This window comes from Balaenoptera ricei, chromosome 5 (assembly GCF_028023285.1).
Source record: "Balaenoptera ricei isolate mBalRic1 chromosome 5, mBalRic1.hap2, whole genome shotgun sequence".
Lineage (NCBI taxonomy): Eukaryota > Metazoa > Chordata > Mammalia > Artiodactyla > Balaenopteridae > Balaenoptera > Balaenoptera ricei.
Window position 1 is genome coordinate 71621658 of NC_082643.1, and position 25431 is coordinate 71647088.

At 39.0% G+C, this 25431-nt stretch overlaps 1 protein-coding gene across 1 annotated transcript in view; it reads left to right on the forward strand.

Annotated features, from left to right (window-relative positions):
• The window catches only part of CORIN (corin, serine peptidase), a 267360-nt gene that overhangs the window by 205697 nt on the left and 36232 nt on the right, over window positions 1-25431 (forward strand). The window contains exons 15-19 of the mRNA XM_059923062.1: window positions 371-481; window positions 1590-1719; window positions 18023-18139; window positions 20754-20803; window positions 20956-21130. Of these exons, the coding sequence (XP_059779045.1) occupies window positions 371-481; window positions 1590-1719; window positions 18023-18139; window positions 20754-20803; window positions 20956-21130 (583 nt within the window). The remainder of the gene's footprint in view (window positions 1-370; window positions 482-1589; window positions 1720-18022; window positions 18140-20753; window positions 20804-20955; window positions 21131-25431) is intronic.

Consider the following 25431-nt stretch of genomic DNA (forward strand, 5'->3'; position numbering starts at 1 on the left):
CCTAGGGTGACTTCAGTCGCTCATGGCCAGTGCTCTGCTCCCGCCACTTCAGCTTTTAGCCCTATGTTCTAATCTTTGGTATTTCTGCTGCTCTGGGTACCACTTCTTCAGTCCTGTAGTTAGAACTAGAGAATCTCGTCACTTGGAGACAGTAGTTCTGTTTAAATGCTTGCTGTTTGTATGGATGGACCTCTCAGAACTGAGGTTTTACCAGTTCTGCTCTTCGGTCTTGACACCTGTTTGGAGCCCTTGGTGTGACCACCTCTTGTCTTCCTTAGATGCTCCTGCTGGCACACCATGATGTACCCGTTAGCGATAATCCCATTCATTCCTAAAATGTTTGTCTCCTCCCTTCTTGTTCCCTTGCCAGCGTTTTGCCAAGATGATGAGCTAGAATGTGCAAACCACGAGTGTGTGTCACGTGACCGGTGGTGTGACGGCGAAGCTGACTGCGTAGACAGTTCCGACGAATGGGACTGTGGTGAGCCGCTTGTTTCTGCCATCTGCTCTGTGCTCTGATGCCTGGCAGCCCTTTAAGCTAAACGAATCCTAACTGGCTTCACAGATCTTACTAACTAAGCTCATCTATTCTGCTTTACTATTATAAAAGCTGCCAGTGGTGATTTGTACGTGATATTTCCAACTCACAGAACACTTCCCCACAAGTTACTTCTTTATTTGAAATGTCTATCTTATATGTGAAAATATTGGGGTTCAAATTGTTTTGACGATATAACTTTTCATTTGAATATAATTTTTAAAAAACTCTTTATTATCACCCATAATAAATGATCAATAGTCAGTCATTGTTGTATCATTGACACCTCCTGGAAAAGGATACTGAGGTGGCTCTTCCATCTTCCCTGCACCCTCGCTCCAGATCCAGATGAGACTTCTGTCTACTCCCTTACATGGACAGGACTTAAAGGCATCTCTCACCAGTATCCCAGTGTTGCAGTTTATAATCTTGAGTTTGATTCATTCTGTCGTCCCACACTCATCTCTCTTTCCATTCCCTTGGCTCTTATTTCAGTCCTTTGCATCATCTGGCCAAATCACGGTTATGATGTATATTGTCATTAATTGTGCAGTGTTTCCACAAACAATCTATGGTGTATGAAGTACAGAGGATGCTCTTTGATAAAAGAGGAATTAGTGCATATGCCAAATTAATCCGAAATTAACATCCCTCTCACACACTTGCATTCTCACAGGCTTTCTTGAAAGGAAACGATTTGAATGAAGTTACAACTAGCTCCTTCTAATTATGCAAGTCCTTGGGTAAACTCATGGGAATGAGATCTGCCTGTGGCCGTCTTGTAACTCGTAATGAAAAGTTAAGAACTGCCTCTCTCTTTCACCAGAGCCTCTAGTTCTTGGAGGGCAGAGAACACATCTAATTCATTTTTCCATCCCCCCCCCGCCCACGGCAATCAGTGATTGGCACAGGGTAAGAACTCACCAAATGGTTCTTAGCTAAAAGAAATAAAAATGAATGTCTGCAAGTAAAGCAAAAGCATGTTATCATTTGGTGTCATGAGAAGAAATGTTTTAAATTAGGGTTCCCCCCCCCCTTTTCTTCCCCTCAGTGACCCTCTCTGCAAATGTGAACTCCTCGTCATTCCTGACCGCTCACAGATCTGCCGTGGAATACCACGTGTGTGCGGATGGCTGGCAGGAGACGTTGAGTCAGCTGGCCTGCAAGCAGATGGGTTTAGGGTAAGGTCAGTAGTTTGTAGCCCTGATGAATTTCTCAGAGGGCTTCACGGAACTTGGCAATAATATCTTCCTTATGAATGCAGAGTGAGTTCGTGCTCTCAAACCTAGCCCTCCGAAGCACGGGAAATGGATCAGGTGAGAGGACTGTTTTTGATTACAGGCACCTGCTCTCAAGAGTGCGGGTTTCTGAAAACCTACTTTGATAAAGCCTCTAAAAGTAAATGAAGTCATTGTATTTTAAGGACTTCTGAAATGAAATGCTTTTATTACTTATAAAAGCATTAAGATGGTTTCCTCTGAGGAAACTGGATGGGAAAATCTTGCGATTCCCGCCCCCCCCCCCGCCAAGAGGTTATTGAAAATTCCTTTTTAAGCAACACAAATCTTTTTAATAAGTTGAGAAATAGAACTCGAAGTTGCTGGTATTTCAATTTACCCTGTGTAATGTAGGAAATGTAAATTAGGAAAGAGTTCACCATTTTTGCTTCTTAGAATGAAAAGCCACTCACTCTGGCTTTGATACAAACACACTGAAATCAATACTTTTAAAGTTGGATCGTTGGTGCAGGGTTTTCTTTTCTAGTTCTATCGGGGTTGGAAAACAATAATTGAAAGGTCTTAGAATATATATGTGAGTGTGTGTGTGTGTTTATACATATAAACACACACATATTTTTTTTTTCTTTTACCAATGATGGATGTGAGATTTGGGGGAAATATAGAAATGATGGAAATAAAAGATAAAGGATTTATAAAATTCTAGAATAAAAAGTTGAGTAAATGTCACTTCCCAGGATTCCACTGAGCAAACCTGAAATAATTTTACAATAATGAGCCATCCAATTATGGGAAAGCAACTGGCAGCACATTTTTGTTATCCCAGTTCGAAGAATTACGTAAATACCAGCCTCTTCAGTCCATTTTTCCCATGTAAAGTCCCACATCTTTGGAAAATTGAGTAACTAATGATATAATAAGAGAGTTTTAAACTTTGCCACAGTGGAAAAATTATATTTGCCAAGATCGATTAAATTGTACTTTATTTTCGCCACTTCCTTATTGTGTTTAAATGAAAGGGGATATGACTGTGATCAGAGATAGAGTAAAAGCTTTTTGAAGGAGCTTTGCTTTCCTCTCACCAGATACAAGGTTCTTTCTTTCTTTTTTTTTTTTTTTTGCATCTCACTCTTTTTTTATTTATTATATATTTTTTAACATCTTTATTGGACTATAATTGCTTTACAATGGTGTGTTAGTTTCTGCTGTATAACGAAGTGAATCAGCTATATGTATACTATATCCCCATATCTCCTCCCTCTTGCGTCTCCCTCCCACCCTCCCTATCCCACCCCTCTAGGTGGTCACAAAGCACCGAGCTGATCTCCCTGTGCTATGCGGCTGCTTCCCACTAGCTATCTATTTTACATTTGGTAGTGTATATGTGTCCATGCAACTCTCTCACTTTGTCCTAGCTTACCCTTCCCCCTCCCCATGTCCCCCTCCTCAAGTCCATTCTCTACGTCTGTGTCTTTATTCCTGTCCTGCCCCTAGGTTCATCAGAACCACTTTTTTTTTTTTAAGATTCCATATATATATGTTAGTATACGGTATTTGTTTTTCTCTTTCTGACTTACTTCACTCTGTATGACAGTCTCTAGGTCCATCCACCTCACTACAAATAACTCAATTTCGTTTCTTTTTATGGCTGAATAATATTCCATTGTATATATGTGCCACATCTTCTTTATCCATTCATCTGTCAATGGACACTTAGGTTGCTTCCATGTCCTGGCTATTGTAAATAGAGCTGCAATGAACATTGTGGTACATGACTCTTTTTGAATTATTGTTTTCTCAGGGTATATGCCCAGTAGTGGGATTGCTGGGTCATATGGTAGTTCTATTTTTAGTTTTTTAAGGAACCTCCATACTGTTCTCCATAGTGGCTGTATCAATTTACATTCCCAACAAGGTTATTTCTTAATAAGAAAACTTGATTATGTAATGACAGATAACTCCACTGAGAGTTCTGAGGGAGCGTCGGAACTACAAAGGTTTTATAACCAGAAAATTCTTTTGACAAGCCACCTTGTTCTGTTGCAAATGGAATGAATCATGTTTAAAATATTCTACTTTATATTTCTTCTAATTTTTTAAATTTTGGACTTAAATTTTTTATTGTGGTAAAATGCATGACATAAAACTCACCATTTTAACCATTTTAAAGTGTACAATTCAGTGGCATTTAGTATATTCATAATGTTGTGCAACCATCACCATTATCTGACTTAGTTCACTAAGCATAATGTTTTCATGCATCCATGTATCAGTACTTTATTTCTGCTTATGGCTGAATAATATTCCATTGTGTGGATACACCATATTTTTAAATCTATTCATCCATTGATGAATTCCTCCATTTCAGTGGTCTCTGCCTTTGGCTACTGTGTGCATATTGGATTTTTTAAAAAATCTCTTTGCTCCATTTCCTTAACATAGTGGGAAAATGTCATTGCAATATCTTAGATATTTAAAATCTAGAATAGACGTTTAGATTTTTTAAAGATAACTTTATTTCATAGGAGGGCTAGGAAAATTTGAGAGAGCAGTATGGTTGGAAAACCATAACTGTTATTTGACTAAGTTAATGGGTAAGAAGTGATTCACCTTCGAAGTAAATGAGTACAAAAGGTAACCTTAGTGTTTTTGTAGTTTTGGATTGCCTGCAAGTTTACTCTTCTGTTTATGTGGGTGGCTCATGAATTGACAGAAATCTGGAGAACCAGGCTGGGGCAGGAACACAGAAAATGGGCAAGACGAGGCCAAATTCCTGCTGTGGCAATGGGATGCTTAGGAAGCTGCTGTCACCACTGTCCCTGGAGACCAGTTGCTGTGCTGCCGACTCACAGTTCTGCCGCTGGTGCTTCAAATTAACTCTAAGTAACCCTGCACCTTTGAGTCATTTCTTCCACATTCAAAGTCCCTAATAGGAGGGTCTCTTTGGCCATGACTAGACATTGACCTACCCTCCAGCTGCCAGAGGGAGGGGAGAGGGATGAGTTGTCCTCTTTTAGCTTCTGGGGTGGAGTGTCCACTCCATGGGCCTGCCTTGATACTGTCAAACATACTCTGCATCCAAAACTTGAAGTTGAAAAAACAACCCCAACTAGTTCTATTCAGTATCTTCCTCCTTGTTTTTTGAGCATCAGCTTGTGGGGCTTGTACGGGAGTAGGCGCCGTGTGGAGGATGCACAGGTGAATAACATCATCAAAGAGCTTCCCCACGTGGCGGGGAAGACATATTATCTTGATACTCTAATATAAATTCTTTAAATCATTCATTCATTCGTTCATTCAGTAAACATTTAAGAGAAAAGCACTGTAGTATTGTATCCAAAACGAACATACCTTAACTCCAAATAGATCACTCAGCTACTTCAGGGGGTATATTTTGGAGCTAGTTTGTTTAAAATGCAGATCTACACCAAATTACGTGTTTTGCAGGGATTCTACGGAGATGCTTTCATGATAGAAGCAGTTGATTAAAAACACCTGCACTTAGAGTTTTTCAGACCTAAATCATGCTTTCCATGTCTAACAGCAGAAATGCTAGGCTCTCAACTAAGTGCTTGTCCAAATGAGAGGATTCAGAGTTCTCTTCTGAATCTGAAAACATTTTACCCCCATCTGCAGGTATCTCTAGAGTTCACCCCAGCTGGAAGTATGATGACTATTTGATTAGACAAGGGTATAAATCAAGCCCCTAAATTCTCATGACAGTATATTGACTTTGCTACCTGCGTGTCCAGTATCAGAAACATATGGACATTTATTTAATCAACAGTACAAATCAGAATTTAGACTGCCCTCTAATACTTGCCAAATGCTCAGTTGAGACATCTGGTATTTGAGGAAGTTGGTCTAAGGGAATGTGATTCTCTGCGTCTCTTGGCCTCATAAGCTTATCTCTATAAAAGTTAGATCATCTGGAAATAGGCTGTACTATTTTGGCAAAAATTCCTTTGTAGAGTTAGTTCCAATTTTATTTTGTGCCCTAATCTTTTAGAGTTTGTCAACAGAAGAAACATCCTTCCAAAGAATGTTTCTGTGTCTTGGGCAAAACCACAAAGACAGTATCTATTATATTACGTAATAGTCCCTGATATAAGGATTTACATTGTAATTTTTCCAAACATGTACTCCCAGGACAAATTTTCTAACTTCACATTTCATTTGTCATGTAAGAACTATTTAATCCAGGATGGTTTCCTTATTGATTGACTTCCATGATGCTCAGAGACAGATTCAGTCCTCTGTAGTAGTCAGTCTAGCCCAGGTTGCTGGTCCTGTATATGTAAACCATGGAAAGGAAGTTCAAAACCTTGTAGTTGTTTTTTTAAAAATTAAGATATAATTCAGATACCATAAAATTCACTGTTTAAAAGTGTACAATTCGGTTGTTTTTAGTATCGTCACAAAATAGTTGTAATCATCATCACTGTCTAATTCCAGAACATTTTCATCACTCAAAAAAGAAACCCCATGCTCATTAGCAGTCACTCTCCATTTCTCCTTCCCTTCAGCCCCTAAAAAATACTAATTTACTTTCTGTATCTATAGATTTGCCTACTGTGCACGTTTCACGTATAGAATCATGCAAAATATTTTTTGTCTGACTTCTTTCCCTTAGTAAAATGCTTTTAAGGTTCATCCATGTTGTACTATGTATCAGTACGCCATTCCTGTTTATGGCTGAATAATATTCTATTGTGTAGATAGAGCCATATTTTGATTATCCATTCATCATTTGATGGCCATTTTGGTTGTTTCCACTTTTTAGCTCTTATGAATAATGCTGCTATGAATATTCATGTACAAGTTTTTGTGTGAACATATGTTTTCATTTCTCTTGGGTGTATACTTAAGATTAGAATTACTGGGTCAAGTCGTAGCTCTATGTTTAACTTTTTGAATGACTACCAAACTGTTTTCCAAAGAGGCCACACCACTTTATACACTACCAGCAATGCATGAGAGTTCCAGTTTCTCCATCTCCTCACCAACACTTGTTCTTGTTCATATTTTTGATGGTCTGCATTCAGTGTATTCAAAAATGATATTGTTCATTTTTTGATCTGGGTGACCAAGAGAGGGAATATATAGAGAGAAGATAAGAAGATCAAGGACTGAGCCCTAACATTAAGGGGATCAGAGAAGAGAAGCAGCAAGCCAAAGGAGATGAAAAAGAACAACTAGTGCAGTAGGAGTATGTGGTATCCTGAAAGACAATTGAAGAAAGCATATAAAGGAAGAAGTGAGGGTCAATTCTATCAAATGCTGCTGAGAAGTAAAATGAGGACTGAAAATGACTGTTGGTTTCAGCAACATGCATGTCATTGACGTGAGCAGTTTCAATAGAGTGAGGGGGCAAACGCCTAAGTGATAGTAGGAAGAGAGAAAAGACAGTAAGTGTAGAACTGTTTGGGGAAATTTTGACAAAAAGAGAAGCAAAGAAGGATGAGCAGTGACTGGTGAAGGAAATAGGGTTAGGAGATCTTTGGTCCCTCCGTTTCCCTAAAAGCTCTCACTATCCCATGACTGAATTTCTAATAGAGCCCTACCTGCTGTAATACAAACATCATGTTCGATTGCTGTAGACTGAGTGTTCATGTCCCCCCCCAAATTCACATGTGAAATCCTAACCCCCAGTGTGAAGGCATTAAGCAGCGGGGCCTTTAAGAGGTGATTGGGACATGAGAATGGAGCCCTCAAGAATGGGATTAGTAACTTATACAAGAGACCGCACAGAGTTTCCTCTCCCCTTTCATCATGTGATGACATAGCAAGAAGATGGCTGTCTGTGACTGAGGAAATGGGCCTTCACCAGACACCAAATCTGCTATTACCTTGACCTTGGACTTCCAGCCTCTGGAACTATGGGAAATAAATTCCTGTTGTTAATAAGCCACCCAGTCTATGGTAATTTGTTATAGAGGCCTGAATGGACTAAGGCAGAAATAAATCATTTTCTGTCAAAGGTCTTTTTTCATTTGACATTTTTTTTTAAACCAAATAAGTTTCCCAACTGGCAGGCCCACCGTAAACTAGCTCGTCTTTCTTCAACTTCATATCCTTGTACATGCTCCTCCTCTCTTTCTGTACTGTCTGGTCTTTTATCTGTGCTCTGTAGACACATTCCTTCCTGTGTCTGCCTCTTTGTCCATAGATGCATTGTTTTTACATTCCCTATCCAGATTCTTCAGCGCCTCACTCAAGCCTCATGACTTCTGTGAAGACTTTCTCATCTCCTTGACCTCTTTTGCCCCTGAATTTCCTGTGGTACTTAAAAAATCAGTACTACACGATATCCCTCTTAATTCTACAATGCTGTATATCATTTGTATATATATATATATTTTTTAAATTAATTAATTTATTTATGGCTGTGTTGGGTCTTCATTTCTGTGTGAGGGCTTTCTCTAATTGTGGCAAGCGGGGGCCACTCTTCATCGCGGTGCGTGGGCCTCTCACCATCGCGGCCTCTCTTGTTGCGGAGCACAGGCTCCAGACGCGCAGGCTCAGTAATTGTGGCTCACGGGCCCAGTTGCTCCGCGGCATGTGGGATCCTCCCAGACCAGGGCTCGAGCCCGTGTCCTCTGAATTGGCAGGCAGATTCTCAACCACTGCGCCACCAGGGAAGCCCCTGTATATATTTTTTGATTCTTCATTTATTTCCCAGAATAGGTTACACAGAATAATAATGGCCAACCTTAATTATGTGCCAGGCTGTTCTGAGTACTTGATAAGTATTATCTCAGTTTATCCACATTGTAATCCTATAAGACAAGTAGTATTGTTATTTCTACTTTATGTACGAGGAAACTGAGGATTAGAGAGGCCAAGGAACTTTGCTAAGTCGCAGAAAAATACAGAGCTAGGATGTAAGTCCAAGCAAGTGCAAGAGATCTCTTGGGTACTAGGAGTAGATCCCCTCTGGCACCCAGTTCTTCAGTAAAAATGCCATGACTGATGTGGCCAACCAGCTTCTTAAACGTAAACCCCATTTAGTATTGCTTTATATAGGTGTTTTGTGGCAGATCTTAGTATCACCTTGTGATCTTATTGTTGTAGGATTTTTAAGTGGATAGCAGTGAGGAGGTGGTGGTGGTGGAAATTCATCATGCAGGACCATGATCTAAGTGTTTTTCACTTTTTGAAAAGTCATATAGTAATAAGTACATGCTTGTCGTATTCTAAGTAGATGTCAGCTGAAGCAAATCCACGAAGTGTTATTTTCTTTCACATGCAGCTTCGTAGCTTCTCTGGCAGACATGTGGTTTTGGGCATGGGAAATTAACTTCTTAACACATTCCCAAGAAGCTGCTAGTTAAATGAGTGCCTGGATGAGAAGAAAATCATAAAGTCCAATGTGTGAGTGTAGAATTCTCTGGAACATGCTGTTCTGAGGTAAGGAAGAAGAATAATTTTCCTGAAAAAGTGCTACATCCTAAACGAAGAGGAAATATTTTTTAAGGTCTTTCATGAGACCACTAGGTATGAGGCTTTTCATAAGCAAGAGCAAGGTGAGTCTACCAGTTGTCCTAAGAGCATTTCCACATGATCACCACCAGCAAGCCCTGCCAAGAATTCGGATCATTTGTTAGCAAACTGAATCTCAAACTGTGTCAGTTGGGTTAATGAATAATTTATGAAAGTAAATGGAAACTTCTCAGTGGTGTAGGGAAATTCACCATTATTAACTGGAATAAAACTATGCTAGATCCTGGATTAAGCACATTTTTTTTATTCTCTTACATTCCATTTTGTGATAAAAATGTTCACAATTAAAAAATAGATTCAAATCAGGATTTATAAAATCAAAGATGGTTTCCATGAGTTCTCCAGAATTGTCAAAACACACCTTTCCACCAAAAATATCAGGACTAATTGTGAGCAAGATGGTCCTGGAATGAGGAAGAATCAATCTCTGTAAAGTCTTTGGGGGCATCAGATTCTCTAGTCATCATAGTGCATTGCCATTGGCAGGAATATGAATGGGTCCTAGGTAAGTAAGAACATGATTTACAACTTGAGAATCCATCAGAAATTAACCAGAAAGACCTGTGTTATTTCTGTTAGAAGTCCTTATATGGCAGCATCCCCCGTTTGGAACTACACCAGAGACTCCTGGTGATGACTTAACTTCTTCATGTTTTCTTTGAAACCTACTGCAATTTGGCTTGCTTTTTACCCCCAAGACAGGACTGATAGTAATGATATCATCTAAATGCCAACTCCACTGGTCTTTTCATTTTATTTTTACAGTTTGGAATCAAAGTCCAATTTCTTACTCTGGTCTATAAAGCATAATCTGGCCCCTGCCTCACTCTCTGACACCATCTCCTAGCACTCTCCACTTGTCCGCTAAATGTTAGACACATTGACCTTATTACTGATATTCCAGTGCTGTAAACTCATTCCCATCTCGGGAGCTTTGGCTTCACAGTTCCTTTTGTTTGGAAGGCTGATCTCTAGACCTTAACAGGATCACTTCCATCTCATCATTCATGTCTCTAAGCTTGTATATCAACTATTTACAAAGGTCTTCCTTGACAACCCTAGTTAGAGCAGCTTTCACACTCACCAAGGTACTCTCTATTTGCTTACTCTGCCTCCTCCAAGCACTTATTGGTATCAGAAATTATTTTTTTACATGTTTGTAATTTGTTCCTCTCACTAAAACTTCTTTAGGGAGGGACTCCATCTGATATAACACCAGTGTGTTGTCTCCATTTCCATTCCAGCTTATTAACCTTACTAATCATCAGTTTTAACCCTTGTCCATCTGACTGTGTCATTTGTTTAAATTCTGCCAGGGTGATATTCCTTTGGCAATGAGTAAACTGAGTTCACTGAACACTCACTGATTAACCCATTGTGTCATTCATGAACATAAGTCTAATATCTACCCAATCTTGTACTCTTCCTACATCTTCCAAAAGCTAACAAAAGAACATGTAGATCTTGACTCTGAGGCATAATAATCTTTTGAACTAAAAAATTTCAAGTAAAGTCACTTGTAGCAGACATTTATTGTGTTGCTTCTCTGCCTCCCTCCTTTTTTTTTTTTTAAATGTTGTTTTAGATTTATTTATTGATTGATTGATTGCTATGTTGGGTCTTCGTTTCTGTGCTAGGGCTTTCTCTAGTTGCGGCAAGCAGGGGCACGCTTCATTGCGGTGCGCAGGCCTCTCACTGTCGTGGCCTCTCTTATTGCGGAGCACAGGCCCCAGACGCGCAGGCTCAGTAGTTGTGGCTCACAGGCCTAGTTGCTCCGCAGCATGTGGGATCTTCCCAGACCAGGGCTCGAACCCGTGTCCCCTGCATTGGCAGGCAGATTCTCAACCACTGCGCCACCAGGGAAGCCCCAGCCTCCCTCCTTTTCCTTTGGGACCTACATCCCTTCATTTTGGGGACTTGCTTCACTTCCCATTCTATCCTTGGGATCCAAAAGGGGGCTGCCATCTTTGTACATGACCCACTTTTCTTGCCCTCAGTGATTGGTAGAGGGGTAGGTAATACCTCACCCAAGCTGGACTAATCAAAGGACCTCACTCCTGGGCTACAGTGACTGGTTTTGTGATACTTAAAGTTTTTCAATAAGATTTGTTTTAAGTGTACTGGGGAGAGAAGACGTCTTTCCTTTTTGGTCACAAAGATGAAGGATTTGAGTTTAGAGCTGCAGGCAGCCTGTCCCCTGGCTTGTGGAAGAGTCACTTGGAGGTCACTAAAACCACCCTCCCACCTCTTCCTCCTCCCTCCGACTGAAGGAAGTGGAGATGAGAGATGGAGAGTCGTGAAGGTGCTTGGTCCCCAGGCACCAGCCATCCTGAAGACCATCCACATCCCTTTAGTGATTGATTACATTTCTACTTTTTGATAGTCAGATATTCGGGCACTATTTTAGGTACTAAAATGCTGATTTTTATTGTTGATGGTGGTGTAATACTATTAACTGAATATTTTTTAAAGCCCTGAAGTTTGAATTACTTTATTTCGTAATGTACCCAGAGTCATATTCTGCCTTAAAAGTTTGAATTGAATAAAGGTGCACTTTCTCTATGCCTATAATATCAAGATGAGGAAGAAAAGAGCAATTGATGAAGCAAAGCTTCTGTTAGAAAAATAAATTCTACTTTGGTTCCAAGACTTTCTGTACTAGTGGAATAAAAAATGGCATATTGTAATTGAAACTGGTAATCTTTAGTTTTGCACTGATGAACTAAAAGAAGGTAAAGACAAGCAGGAAACATTTTCTAAACAACTAAATAAGTTTCTTTCAAGACAATGTTGTCTCTGTCTCTTAAAAATTAAAAAAAAGATGTCCCCAAAGTTTTCCTCCAAGTTATCAAAAAAGAAATGGGATCTTTTTTTGAAGATAAAATAGCCAGAAGGAAATACTTGGACTACTGTAGATTCTGCAAAAGGTATATACTTATTGCTCAAAAATATACTTACAACCTAACACCATTTATTGAGTTTGTTTTACAGTATAAGATTGAAATCTTGTAAATGATCAAATGACATTTTAACTTTATGATTGATTAATTTTTTTATATCTTTAATGAAATGTTTATTTTAAATAGTGCTTTATTAGTTTCATTTTCTAATTTATATGAGAATGAGAATATATATTTAATAGCTACAGTTTTCAATTTATTGTATGTTAGAAATGGATTATGTCATTGATTTTTTTATGAAATATGAATAGTCTATAATTTAATTTTATAATCTATAACTTCTCTTTTCTTTGAGATAGTTTTTGTCACTTGTACCTGTAAATCATGGCCTAATACAGTTATTATACTCTACCTTTGAGGTAGATAAATGAATAAAATTATATATTTTCAGTTAAGATTACAATAAAAAATATTTTTAAATACTTATTTTACTGGAAAAATAAACTCAGACTTTATGCTCTTCTTTGAAACATTTCTATTGATGGGAATTTTGCTGTATAAAGTGTAAGCTGAGCTATCTAACCAGACAAACGATTCTATGGTCATGTTCACTTGTGTTTATTTGCAACCTATGATGCCTTTCTGTTAATATTTCTAGGTCTTCCTTCTACCTGGCAAAATAATTTAACTAGCTTTTAATATTAACATGTCTAAACTATAGGAACCAAACAGAGACAATAACATGACAGGGTTTAAGATAAGATTTTTGAAATCAGATACGAAATGTTTAACAGAAAGGTTCCAAGTTCTGAGGAGGATATTTAGAATTGCAAATAATGTATCCACTACACAAGACATTTGTATTTCAAGACTAACCATCAGTACTGAGGTTGAAGACTCATGACTTTCCCGAGGAATAGATGCCATAGAATAGACCTGGTCCTTCCACTGGAATGTGTGGCATTCTAGGTAAGTCCTGCACTACTGTCTTGCTGACAAAAGTAAAGAAGCTCTTTGCTTTGTGGGATTTGTGCTGCCTTTCATTTTTTAGGTAAGCAGCCCCTACGTAATTATAATACAAGCATAAAATGCCTCGTTACTCAACACCAAGTGACCTGAAAGTGGGATAAGAATAAGCCAAGTTGTCTAGAGATCTGATTGTTCACGTAAGCCTTAAAATATAGACTTCCTTTCAAAATATCAGGATGTTTCAGAATTCTAGATATGTTCTATTTTCTCATTTCAGTGGGTATGGGGGAATTATACATTTTTTATATGTGTCTTATGGTCACACATTTCAAGAAGCAGATTTGAGCGAAATTCTCTTGCTTCTTTGTGCGGTACTGCTTTTAGACCCAGAGCAGAGGGACCTTGCCCTGGACCCCAGAACTCAACCAGCGGTGACTTTGCCCCGAGGGGACTTTAGGAAATGTCTGTAGACCTTTTTTTTTTTTTTTTTTTTTTTAATTTATTTATTTATTTTTGGCTGTGTTGGGTCTTCGTTTCTGTGCGAGGGCTTTCTCCAGTTGCGGCGAGCGGGGGCCATTCTTCATCGCGGTGCGCGGGCCTCTCACTGCTGGGGCCTCTCCCGTTGCGGAGCACAGGCTCCGGACGCGCAGGCTCAGTAGTTGTGGCTCACGGGCTTAGTTGCTCCGCGGCATGTGGGATCTTCCCAGACCAGGGCTCGAACCCCTGTCCCCTGCATTGGCAGGCAGATTCTTAACCACTGCGCCACCAGGGAAGCCCCTGTAGACCTTTTTGATTGTCAGTCCAGGAGTGGTGTGGTGATACTAGTATTTTGTGTGTGGAAGCCAGGGGTGATACTGAACATCCTGCAGTGCCCAGGACAGCCCCGCATAGCTAATACTTATCTGGCATAAAATGTCAGTAGTGCCAAAGGTGAGAAACCCTGATTTAGAGGGACCACTCTGGTCTTTCTCCTTAGCTGTGCCTCACCTCATGGGGCAAAGAGTCTGCCCACCAGAGGTATGCCCACCTGGAGCCCGGTGAACTGTTTTCAAAGTGTGGTCCCAGACCACAGCATCTGTATCACCTGGCATCTTGTTAGATAGGCAAATTGGGGGCCCCATCTCAGACTTATCAAACCTGGAAATCTGGGTATGGGGCCAACAATCTTTGTTGTAACTGGTCCTCCAGTTGATTCTAGTGAATGCTAAAGTTTGAAAACCACTGTTCCAAGGAGTCCAAGAATTCTATATTTGAACCTAAAAGATATGTTGATCAAGATGGGAAGATAGAATATGTTTTCTTTAACAGCTTGTTAACTTGATTTATAATATCTAAATATGTAGACATATGGGCCTCCATTTATACTCTCGCTCTGGGCCCCTCAAATGTTTGGGATGGGTCTATGTCTTAGTTTTCTCACACTGTCAAAAGAGGACACTGGAGTAGATTGTTGCTTAAATTTCCTTCTCTGTATATGATTTCATAGCTGCTCTAGAAGCATTTGGGTCTGACTGCATTCCCTGCTCAGACTCCCTTAGGATACAGTGACTTTGATGCTTCATCACTAGCAAGATGCTTTTTTGCTCTTTTGCTCTCTACCCAACAGGATTTGTCTCTTGATATAATATGGAAAAAGATAAGTCAAATGCATCACCAACTGTTAAACAGAATTTGAGCAGTTAAGTTCCAGATATGTTTTAATAGCATGACTTACATTATGTACGTAGTTATACAAATTTAAAAGTATAGACAAACCTACTCTTGATAAGTTTGTAAATTGACATTACTCTTTGAAGGGGAAGTTAATAAAAAATTTACATTTTGATTCAATAATTTTATTTCTAGGAACTTATTCTCAAGTCACATGTGTGCATGTAAGCAAAGGTGAATGGTTAAGAGTATTAACTGCTGCTTTTTTTGTTATAGCCAGAAATTGGAAACGGCCTCAATAGTGGATTGGTAAAGTAAATGTACATCCATATAATGGAACACTTTGCAGCTATGGAAAGAACATGGTGTGTGCCCTTAATAGAGGAGGGCTGCGTAGTGTTCATAGTGTTAGAAGTGGTACTCTGATGTCAGACCAAAGAGACTCAATACCAGAGCTGTGTGACCTTGGGAAAATTACTTATTCTCGCTTTGCCTCAATTTTTTCATCTCCAAAATGGGGAATAATAATAAAGCATACTTCACAAAGTTGTTGAGAGGATTAAATAATATAAAACAAGTTACTAATCTTTTAGTGCTTACCCTACAGAAAATAGTTATTAGTTAATAATAATAATATCATTATTATTATCTATAGCTATTATTATGCAAAGACTTCCAAGATAAATCATTAAATGAAAACATCATCAACACCACGCAGAACAATGTGTATAGACTAAAAAAAGAGGGGTGTATGTACAAGGACTACAGAAAAAGCTTGGCAAGAATACTCAAATGCTATTTACAGTGATGGTTTTTATACATCTTGGATGGGAAGGATATTTTTTCATTGTATAATGTTTGGGCTTTTTCCATGTATAAGTATTACTTTCATGATTTTAAAAATTTAAAGAAAAAAGTAAAAGTTGAAATCACACAGATGCTCAGATTCTGTATAATGGCAGAAGCCGACATATGGATTCACTGATATTTTTTTAATGGGCCATAAGATGACATTTCTAGGGCTGCAAGATTTATTTTTGTGCAAGAGAAGCATGCTGGGGTTTAAGAATTTCATGGGAAACTAACTTTTGTAATGATACTGCCTTCTTGTTGATGATGAATTTCTTAGATTTTCCACTTGGTGTAACTGAGAGATTCAGGCTAAATTGCCTTTCTTGTTGGAGGTTAATGAATGAAATGCAAAAATATCCCTTGAGGTGACTGAAGGGACCTCGCGAGTTGAAAGACTAAAGCGTCCTTTGCAATGATTTTCCTATTTAGCATCAGTGCAAATCCTGTGCTGACTTGTCCCCATGCGAGTCCCTGTTGCCCTGTGAATATCTGCCTAAAGAATGATTTCATTAAATAACAAATCTGAAGCCGATCTTCCTTTGGCTTTTTGCGGGTAAAATGCCTGGATTTAGGAGGCCACAGATTGTTCTATTGCAGGAAGGAATTCTCAGGATGCAGCTATCAAGAGAAACACCATGAGTGGTGTGTGTGGCCTCTGATTTTTGTATTTTCCATCCCACTGTGCCTCTGCATACAGCACTTCTGGGATTACTGAAAAGCCAGAGCCTCCTTTTGGTGAAGGAAAGAATTCTCATTTTGCAGTAGGTTTTGTGACATCTTCAAATATAAAACAGTTCATTCAAGTTTCTAAATAAATTAAAGCTTGTGCGATGCTTCTTAAAGCATGGGCAGGGTTTATGCCATTTGTTTTTAAATCAAATGATTAGAATTCATCCATGATTAAGGACTCTGTTTTGTTTTTAATCTTTGGTTCTTATTCTATCCTCAAGTCTTCTCTTTAGAGGGTTTTATTCTTTTTAAAATAACTGGATTTGGGGAGGATTTTGTTTCTTTTATTTTCTATTCTGTAATGACAGTAGTTTTAAAATAATCGGTAACCAGGGGAAGTGATAATTTTTCTTTCAATGCCGCTGAATCTAACTTTTCTTCCCTTCCTGTGCCCCCCCTTTTTACAAAAAATTGGCATTCTATTATCAAAAAAAGAAAGTCACTAAAGCTCACAGACTTGATGCTACTACAACTTCAAGATTTCCAGGTTCATTTGAATCCTCAGCACTGCTTGCCATTCTTTTTAAGTTATCTTTGATGTGTTTCTCCAAATACTTCCACCAGGGAACAATTTCATATACACGTCACTTTCCTCACCATTATGCACCCCTGCCACCCCCCCCACACACCTTCATTCGAGGAGCCCCCCTCCTACTTGAAAAGAAAGTCTGATTGTCTGATTTGAATTCTCCTGATGAATTCTCTTGAATTCTCTCCCCATCTCCAAATCCAACTAAGTACCTGCTTCCTTCTCTCCTACTTCCAGATTCAGAAGGAGCCCTCGTTCCTCCTATCTAAAATGAATTCCTCTACCTCTCCTACCCTTAATAGCATCAGGTGATAAAAATCCAAAAGATTTTCTTCAAATATGGATTGCCTAAGTGAACCAATTATTTCATGAGGAATAGGATATTTTACATAAAAACCCAAACACTTTTGAAACCTAAGGTTTTAAATCTTGGGTACATCTTGGGTACAAGCATATTTATTTGATGATTGAATGAGACATTGACAGGAAAGTACTGGTGGAGTTTGAGTGAGAATATAGGTAAACAGCAAAATGATGTCGTCTAACTCCTGTCTCTACTTTCTAGAGACCTTCCTTATTTTTAGTGCATAAAGATTCTGCAGTATGTTGAAAAAATTCCACTTACAATTTTATACTGTCTGAACAGACACTAAATGGCCATTGATTCTCTTTACTTATTATTTATTTTAAGGTATTGCTTTATTGCAGGAATAACTTGGGCAAGAAAAGTGAAGGAAAAAATACTCCAGGCAGATAAATTTTATTACTTTTGATCCCTGCCTAAAGTTGCTCTTGTTTTTTAGGTCTTGGAACTTTTACATCGTATATGTTAGAATTCCAACACCTCACAAAGTTCAAATACATGTCAGCAGAGAGAATGACTAAAATAGCTGTAACGGTGTGGATCTTTATCGCTTCAGGATACTTTTAGTAGCTTCCCCTCTTGCTCATCACGTTCCATGCCAAACTTCTTCGAATACTCATCCCCCTGTTGAAATATTGGCTGATAACTTAATGCTTCTTTTTTCTAAGAGAGTAAGTGCTAAATAATGATATTGCCTGGTCAAAGATCATTGTACTTTGAATATTTATCTGGTGTTTGCCCTTCTGTCAGAGAACCATCTGTGACCAAACTGATACAGGAACAGGAGCAAGACCAGCAGTGGCTGACATTGCACTCCGACTGGGAAAGCCTTAATGGGACCACTTTGCATGAACTGCTGGTAAAAGGGTAAGACACCCACCACTGGAGCTGTGTAGAGTGGATTATGGAGCAAACATCTCTCATCAGGACCCTTCTTCTGTTTCTAATTTTAAGATAATCCACATTTGTCACATCAAAAAAGAGCTTCCATAGAATAGCTATGGGCCTTTATATTTCAACATCATTTGGCTTTTTTTCTTCTTTGTAGACATAGATCTTTTTCTCTTGGCTCATTACATTTTTCTTGAATGATGATTGCAGAAACTATCACGGTTAAGGAGGAGGAACTTGGGTTCTCATCTTGGAGTTTTTTCACATCCTATTAAAAATAAATTCTTAATATCTACACTTTCTACAGATGTTACATGGGACTAGTTAACAGAAGAAATTGAAATAATGGCAACTGATAAAACTGGGAGAGCCTGAGGAAAAAACAGACACAAAATAAAATTATAATCAAGTAACCTTGAAAATACACTTCTGAAAAATTTCCCCTAAAAAATCATGGCAACATTGCCTCCCTCATCTTGGGTAGGGGTGCAGGAGAAAGGTAAATTGGGGGAATTAACACTCATTTAGTGCTTGTTACATTATAGGGACATAGCTATAGAGTATTTAAATAACTTGCTCAAAACTCACAGCTCACAGATGATAAGTGATAGTCTCTGAACTCAAACCAAGTTTATCTGACTCCAAAGCTTTTAATAAATGTTAGAGAAATCAGTACATAAGAACTCTAAAGAATAAAACTAAAGGTGGGCCATTTCTCTTTAGAATGTCTTGACATTTTCCCCATAGACCAAACTTGCAACCAAATTTCTGAATAGTTGTCAACTGAAGCACTTCCTCCAATGACCTGAGTCTTTCAACAGTGATTTGTTTCCCCAAACTGGGACTGCCAGAAAATCCCTTTCAGGTTAGATAGATAGATAGATAGATAGATAGATAAATAGATAGATAGATAGAAAGAAAGAAAGATAGATAAACTCATTCTAAGTTGGGAGTTGGTGGACCTGTTCTAGTCCTGGCTTGCCAACTAGATGTGTGATCCTATAAACCGCAATTTCCTTTAAAATAAAGAGTTGAGATACATAGTCTTTGGTCTTTTCCTATTCCTAAAAGATATGACTTTAAGATCTAACAACAACTAATTATTTGTATCTCTTCTATGCCAAGTTCATTGTTAAGCTCTGCGGGGATGTAGGAGTGGATGAGGGGGACAAGGACCCTGGTCTCAGAAAACGTGCATTGCAGAGGTAGACAGAGAGACGCTAAGCTAGTAATAAACAAAATGAATTTCAGATATTTGGAAGTGTTACAAAGAAACTAAGGATAACGAAATAGAGAGTGAGGAGGAGATGCGACTTCAGGTTGTGAGAAGGCAAAACGCAAATGTGCTTTTTCTGTATTATGTAATTTATTGTATACACATATCCCCATGCAAATTTAGCAAGAAATGAAAAGACAGTAGATCTTCAAAAAGGAAGGTGGAAATGACATAGTTAGGGTTGTTTTTCTTTTTTCTGACATACCTAGGATTCTAAGCATGTCATAGTATTTTTGACAGTCCCAACATGTTTTTTTTTCTTTTAAATTTGCATTGTGAATAAATGCTTGGAAGAGAACTTTGTGGTTAAAACTTAGTGTACCCTAAGCTGAATTCTCTTGTGCAGCCACATTGATAGATGCTTAAACCATGTTCTTGCCTTCAAAGCTAAACTCTGATTTTTAGAAAGTTCTTCCTTTCCTGAATGCACTTTTTCTATAAGTTCTCCCCTGCCATCTAGAGTTACATGGGATGAATTTAATCCCCTTCTTCCTGTCAGCTAATCATAGATACACAGTTTAACATTGAAAGTCTCAGCAACATAGAAAACAAAGATATGGTTGCCAAAGGGGAAAGGGAAGGGAGAGGGACAAATTAGGAGTATGGGATTAACAGATACAAACTAGTATACATAAAATAGATAAGCAACAAAGATTTACTGTATAGTATGGGGAATTATATTCAATGTCTTATAATAACCTATAATGGAATATAATCAGAAAAAAACTGAATCACTATGGTGTATACCTGAAACTAACACAATATTGTAAATCAACTATACTTCAACTTAAAAAAAAAATAATAAAAAAAAGTCTCAAGATTCTTTTCTAGTCTAAATATTCAATTCCTTTCTCTGTTCTCTGACTTTTTGAAGTAATATTTTATTTCTCTCAAGCTATTTCTCAGCTTCTTTTGGACATACATGTCCTCTCCATAAGCATAAAAGTCTGACATGCTCCCTCCTCACCATACATTCTGAGAAGCAGACTAATGCCTTTCCTTTTCCTCTCCCTACTTTGAAAATCATTGAGTCAGTATTATGGGTGGTGCCACCAGCCAAGATGATGTGGGAAACTTTGCTAACAGTAGTTTCTCTTCCCACAAATGTGAAATTGTATAATGATGATATTAAATACACTTTAAAAAAGTACATCCTTCATATACCTCCACCTCCAAGGTGATATCTGACCACAGCCCTGCCTTGAGAATTCCTGACTTAAGTATAAGCTATTTCCTGCCTTTCACTGGTAAAGTGTTGAAGTGAACAATAAATATGTAACTGAACAGTATGCCATTTTATGTTTCCAAATCTAGGCAGTCCTGTCACAGCAGAAGTAAGATTTCTCTTCTATGTACTAAACAAGGTGAGAGAATTAGTGGTGTAACAATGGGATATGAACTTAATTTAACTGGATTGGCTCAAGGGAAAAAATGATCACTTGTACGTGACAGCAAAGATGCAAGCATCTAGCTGGGTTTGGTAGTGAGTCACATGCTGTCTCCTGCTCCTTGGTAGACTGTGGGCGCCGCCCTGCTGCCCGAATGAACAAGAGGATCCTCGGGGGTCGGACGAGTCGCCCAGGAAGGTGGCCCTGGCAGTGTTCCCTGCAGAGTGAACCCAGTGGTCACATTTGTGGCTGTGTCCTCATTGCCAAGAAGTGGGTTCTGACAGTCGCCCACTGCTTCGAGGGGTAAGCTGCACCTTTTCTTTTGCTTTGCCTGATCATTCTGTCACTTGGGTATTCTTAATGGCATATGCCATTCTGTAATTCAGTGCAAAATCCACAGTTGATCTCCTTCCCGGGTCCTTATCTGCTTAGATTTTTCTACCCTTGGTGTTATCATCCTATATAAGTGCTGCTCACTTATTGGCAACAGATGTATATTGCTTATGATTTATGTCCTAAGGAGAGAGGAAGAGGAAGAAGTTTAGAAGATTGACTCTCTAGCCAGCTTTAGTCTCTTTTCTAGCCCTCTTACATACATCAAATGCATATGAAGTTAAACAGAGCAGATTTGCTTGGATCCTACAGTGAAGTTAGCATGCTGGAGGAATTGGTGAGGAGTTTGGGAAGTAGAGTGAAAAGTATAATATGTGTGTTAGTCAGGGCTGTCCAGAGAAACAGACCAATGAGAGAGAGAGAAAGAGTTTTCCGGGAATTGGCAAACATTCCTGGAAGCTTGGTGAGTCTAAAGTCTGATGGGGTGGCAGGCAGGCTGGAGACTCAGGGAAGAGCTGCAGTTCAAGTCCAAAGGCAGCATGCTGGCAGAACTCCTTCTTGCTCTGGGGAGATCAGTCTTTGCTCTATGAAAGTCTCCAACTGATTGGGTAAGGCCCACCCACATTATGGAGGGTAACCTGCTTTACTAATAGTCCACCATTTTGAAAGCTAATCTCTTCCACAAAAACACCTTCACAGAAACATCCAGAAAAATGTTTGGCCAAATATTGGGGCACAGGGCTTCCCTGGTGGCGCAGTGGTTGAGAATCTGCCTGCCAATGCAGGGGACACGGGTTCGAGCCCTGGTCTGGGAGGATCCCACATGCCGCGGAGCAACTAGGCCCGTGAGCCACAATTACTGAGCCTGCGCATCTGGAGCCTGTGCTCCGCAACAAGAGAGGCCGCGATAGTGAGAGGCCCGCGCACCGCGATGAAGAGTGGCCCCCACTTGCTGCAACTAGAGAAAGCCCTCGCACAGAGACGAAGACCCAACACAGCCATAAATAAATAAGTAAACAAATAAATAAACCCAAAGTTTAAAAAAAAAAAAAATATTGGGGCACCATGGTCCAGCCACTTGGCACATAAAGTTAATCATCGCAAAATACCTAAAGGGAGCAGAAAAATAAGACCAAGGGGAAACCTACCCCAAGTTGACAAACATCACTGTAGAAGGTCCTCATCTATTTTGACTGTTGTTGTGTAATTTAGGAGCAAAAATAAATAAATAAATAAGACCCCTAACCAAACAATAACAAAATAACAACAACAACAACAAATAACAACCATTTTTTTTGCCCATGGAAGATTCTGGAGATTAGACATCTAGACAGGAAATAGCTTATGGTTTGTCTCTGCTCAGCAATGTCTGGGAACTCTGCTGGAAGGAACTAAGGTTCTAGGGGCTGGCACCACCTGAAGTCTGGCAGTGGATGCTGCCTGTTGGCAGGGGCATTTGTTTCTCTCCAAGTGAGACTCACAGCTTGGTAGCTAGCATCCCCTAAAGTGGGAGTCCCAAAAAGGGAGCCAGGAGGAAGCCTTTTTTGATCCAACCTCCAGAGACACACAACATTACTTACACTATGGAGTTGGTCAGAGCTGTCACAGCCCCACACAGATTCAAAGGGAAGAAACATAGAACTCTTCTCTCAGCGAGAGGAGTGGCAAAGTATTTGAGGACATGTTTGAAAAACCACCATACCGCCCATTTTCTTCTTTTTATTTTTAATAATTTTACTTTATTTAAAAGTAATAATAAATAATAGCAAAAATTTAACACAAATAACTCACAGTTCTGTCACCTCATTAAATTGATTATTTTCATTTTACCAGGTTAATCTGTAGAAAAAAATGCAATTTCGTTTTTTTGCCTATTTGTCTATTATTATTTTTTCTCAGCTTTGCCACTTACTGTGTCAATTTATAAACTTCTCTGGGCCAAGTTTCCTCATCTATGAAATGAGGGAAATAACCGTCCCTACCTCACAGGGTTGGTGCAGGCATCAAGTGAGATAGCCTATGTAAAACCTTAAGAACCATGCCTGATACCAGTCAGTAAGACATCAATAAAGGTAAATTTTTCTTTTTAAAATATTATTACTAAAAACATGCATTCAGGGACTTCCCTGATGGCACAGTGATTAAGAATCCACCTGCCAATGCAGGGGACATGGGTTCGAGCCCTGGTCTGGGAAGATCCCACATGCCGCAGAGCAACTAAGTCCGTGCGCCACTACCGAGCCTGGGCTCTAGAGCCCGCGAGCCACAACTACTGAGCCCACAAGCCACAACTACTGAAGCCCGTGTGCCTAGAGCCCATGCTCTGCAACGAGAAGCCACCGCAGTGAGAAGCCCACGCACTACAATGGAGAGTAGCCCCCACTCACTGCAACTAGAGAAAGCCCGCGTGCAGCAACAAAGACCCAACGCAGCCAAAAATAAATAAAACAAAACAAAACAAAACAAAACAAAAACACATGCATTCTGACTTTTCCCTTAGCATTACGGCATGAATATTTTTTCATTTTGCTAGCTCAATTTTTATCTCCTTCCATACTCTCTCTCCTTTACTTTCTCATCATCCTCAAGGTCACCCCTAGTGATTGTTCCTCCACAGCTATAAACATATATTTTTCACAGGGTGTCATTTATTTTTACAATTTGAAATCACACACTATACTTCTGTTTGTAAGTTGCTTTTCTCATGTAGCAGTATATAATGGACGTCCCCTCCAAGTCAGTTGATGTAGCTCTAGCTCATTCTTTTTCAAAGCTAAATGATATTCCATCATAGAGATTCACCATACTTTTTTTATTATTCCCCAGTTGATGGACATTCACGTTAGTTCCAGTTTGCTATCACTTTAACAACACTGCAATACATCTTATGCAAAGCTACTCACCTATTGGTACTCTTGTTTCTACAGAATAGAGTCCCAGAACATATATTCATCTCCATATGGGGGTTAAAGAAATGAATATATGTATCCTTTCTTGGAATGCTAACCTAGTGAGGAGACAGACATTTAAACAAGTAATTAGAATATAATATGAGAAGTGATTATAAAATGGAAATGTGTATATCTAGCTATTTGATTGCTCTTTTTGGGGAAATATAATGTAAAAAATCAAACCAGAACCTCCTCTTGAGAACTTTTAATGTGTAAGAACGACCCTAAATGATTGGAAGAGTCTGTGTAGTATGTCAGGAAATACATTGCAATGTTATTGCTTTGGAAGGGGCCAGATGTTTCCAGATGTCTTTTCCAGTTCTGATTTATAACTCCATGATAAGCAGAAGATTGTACTAGCAAGAGTACATTTATCAAAAGACGATCACCTAAATGAATCCAACAGCTCTTTAAGGGAATAACACCTTTTATATACTAATTCATCCAGTTCATGCACCACTTTGGTCAAATTTCCATATGTGGTATCCCAGTTTTGTCTTTCACTGACAGATCTGTGAAGTTAAGGAGAAACCTTGCAATAGAGAAGAAATGTGTTTATAATTAAGGAAATGGATATTCTATCAAAGGCCCTGGTAAAATTTCATGGAACATTAGACTTCACAGAACTGTCAAGTGGGGCCTGGCCTATCCATAAGAAGTTAGAAATTGCCCAACTTCAAACAAGTCTTTGCTTGAATGTGTACTAATAACTTTGGTTCTATTTTACAATCTTTCCAGTGGCCCTCAAAACTTTTGAGAACCTCTAATTGTAAGCCTTACTCTCTGTAGGATCCATCAATTGCTGCAATTAATGGGATTTACTTCATATCCTGATTCCATACTTTGGCAAGGCCCAGTGTGACCCATCTGTAGTTCTTTTCAAGCCTGTCTCTTTTAATTATATTCATGGAAAAAAAGGACATGTCTTGCTCCTGCATGGAGAGGTATTTAAAAATCCCAAAGGAAAATTAAAACCATGAGGTACTACGTTGATCAGATGAAGTCCCAGATGCCATAGTAACAATTCAACTTCCACAGCTCTAAGGAAGAAAGACGTTGAGTTTCAGGGGTAATTTAACAAGCAATTTCCTTGCCTTCTTCCACCTCCAAGAGACTTAAGGATGAACTTCCTAGGCTGGCACACAACTAGTAGTTATCAGAAGTGTCTGATTCCTCTCCAGGAAATCTGCATGAAAAACTATCCTTTTACTATAAGATCACAACCCTTAACCCTGCCAGGTCACCCATGTCTTGATTTCTACCACACCAGCTCTTCACTCCAACAAGACTTGTGTTTGCTTGTCTGCGCATCTCCTCCTG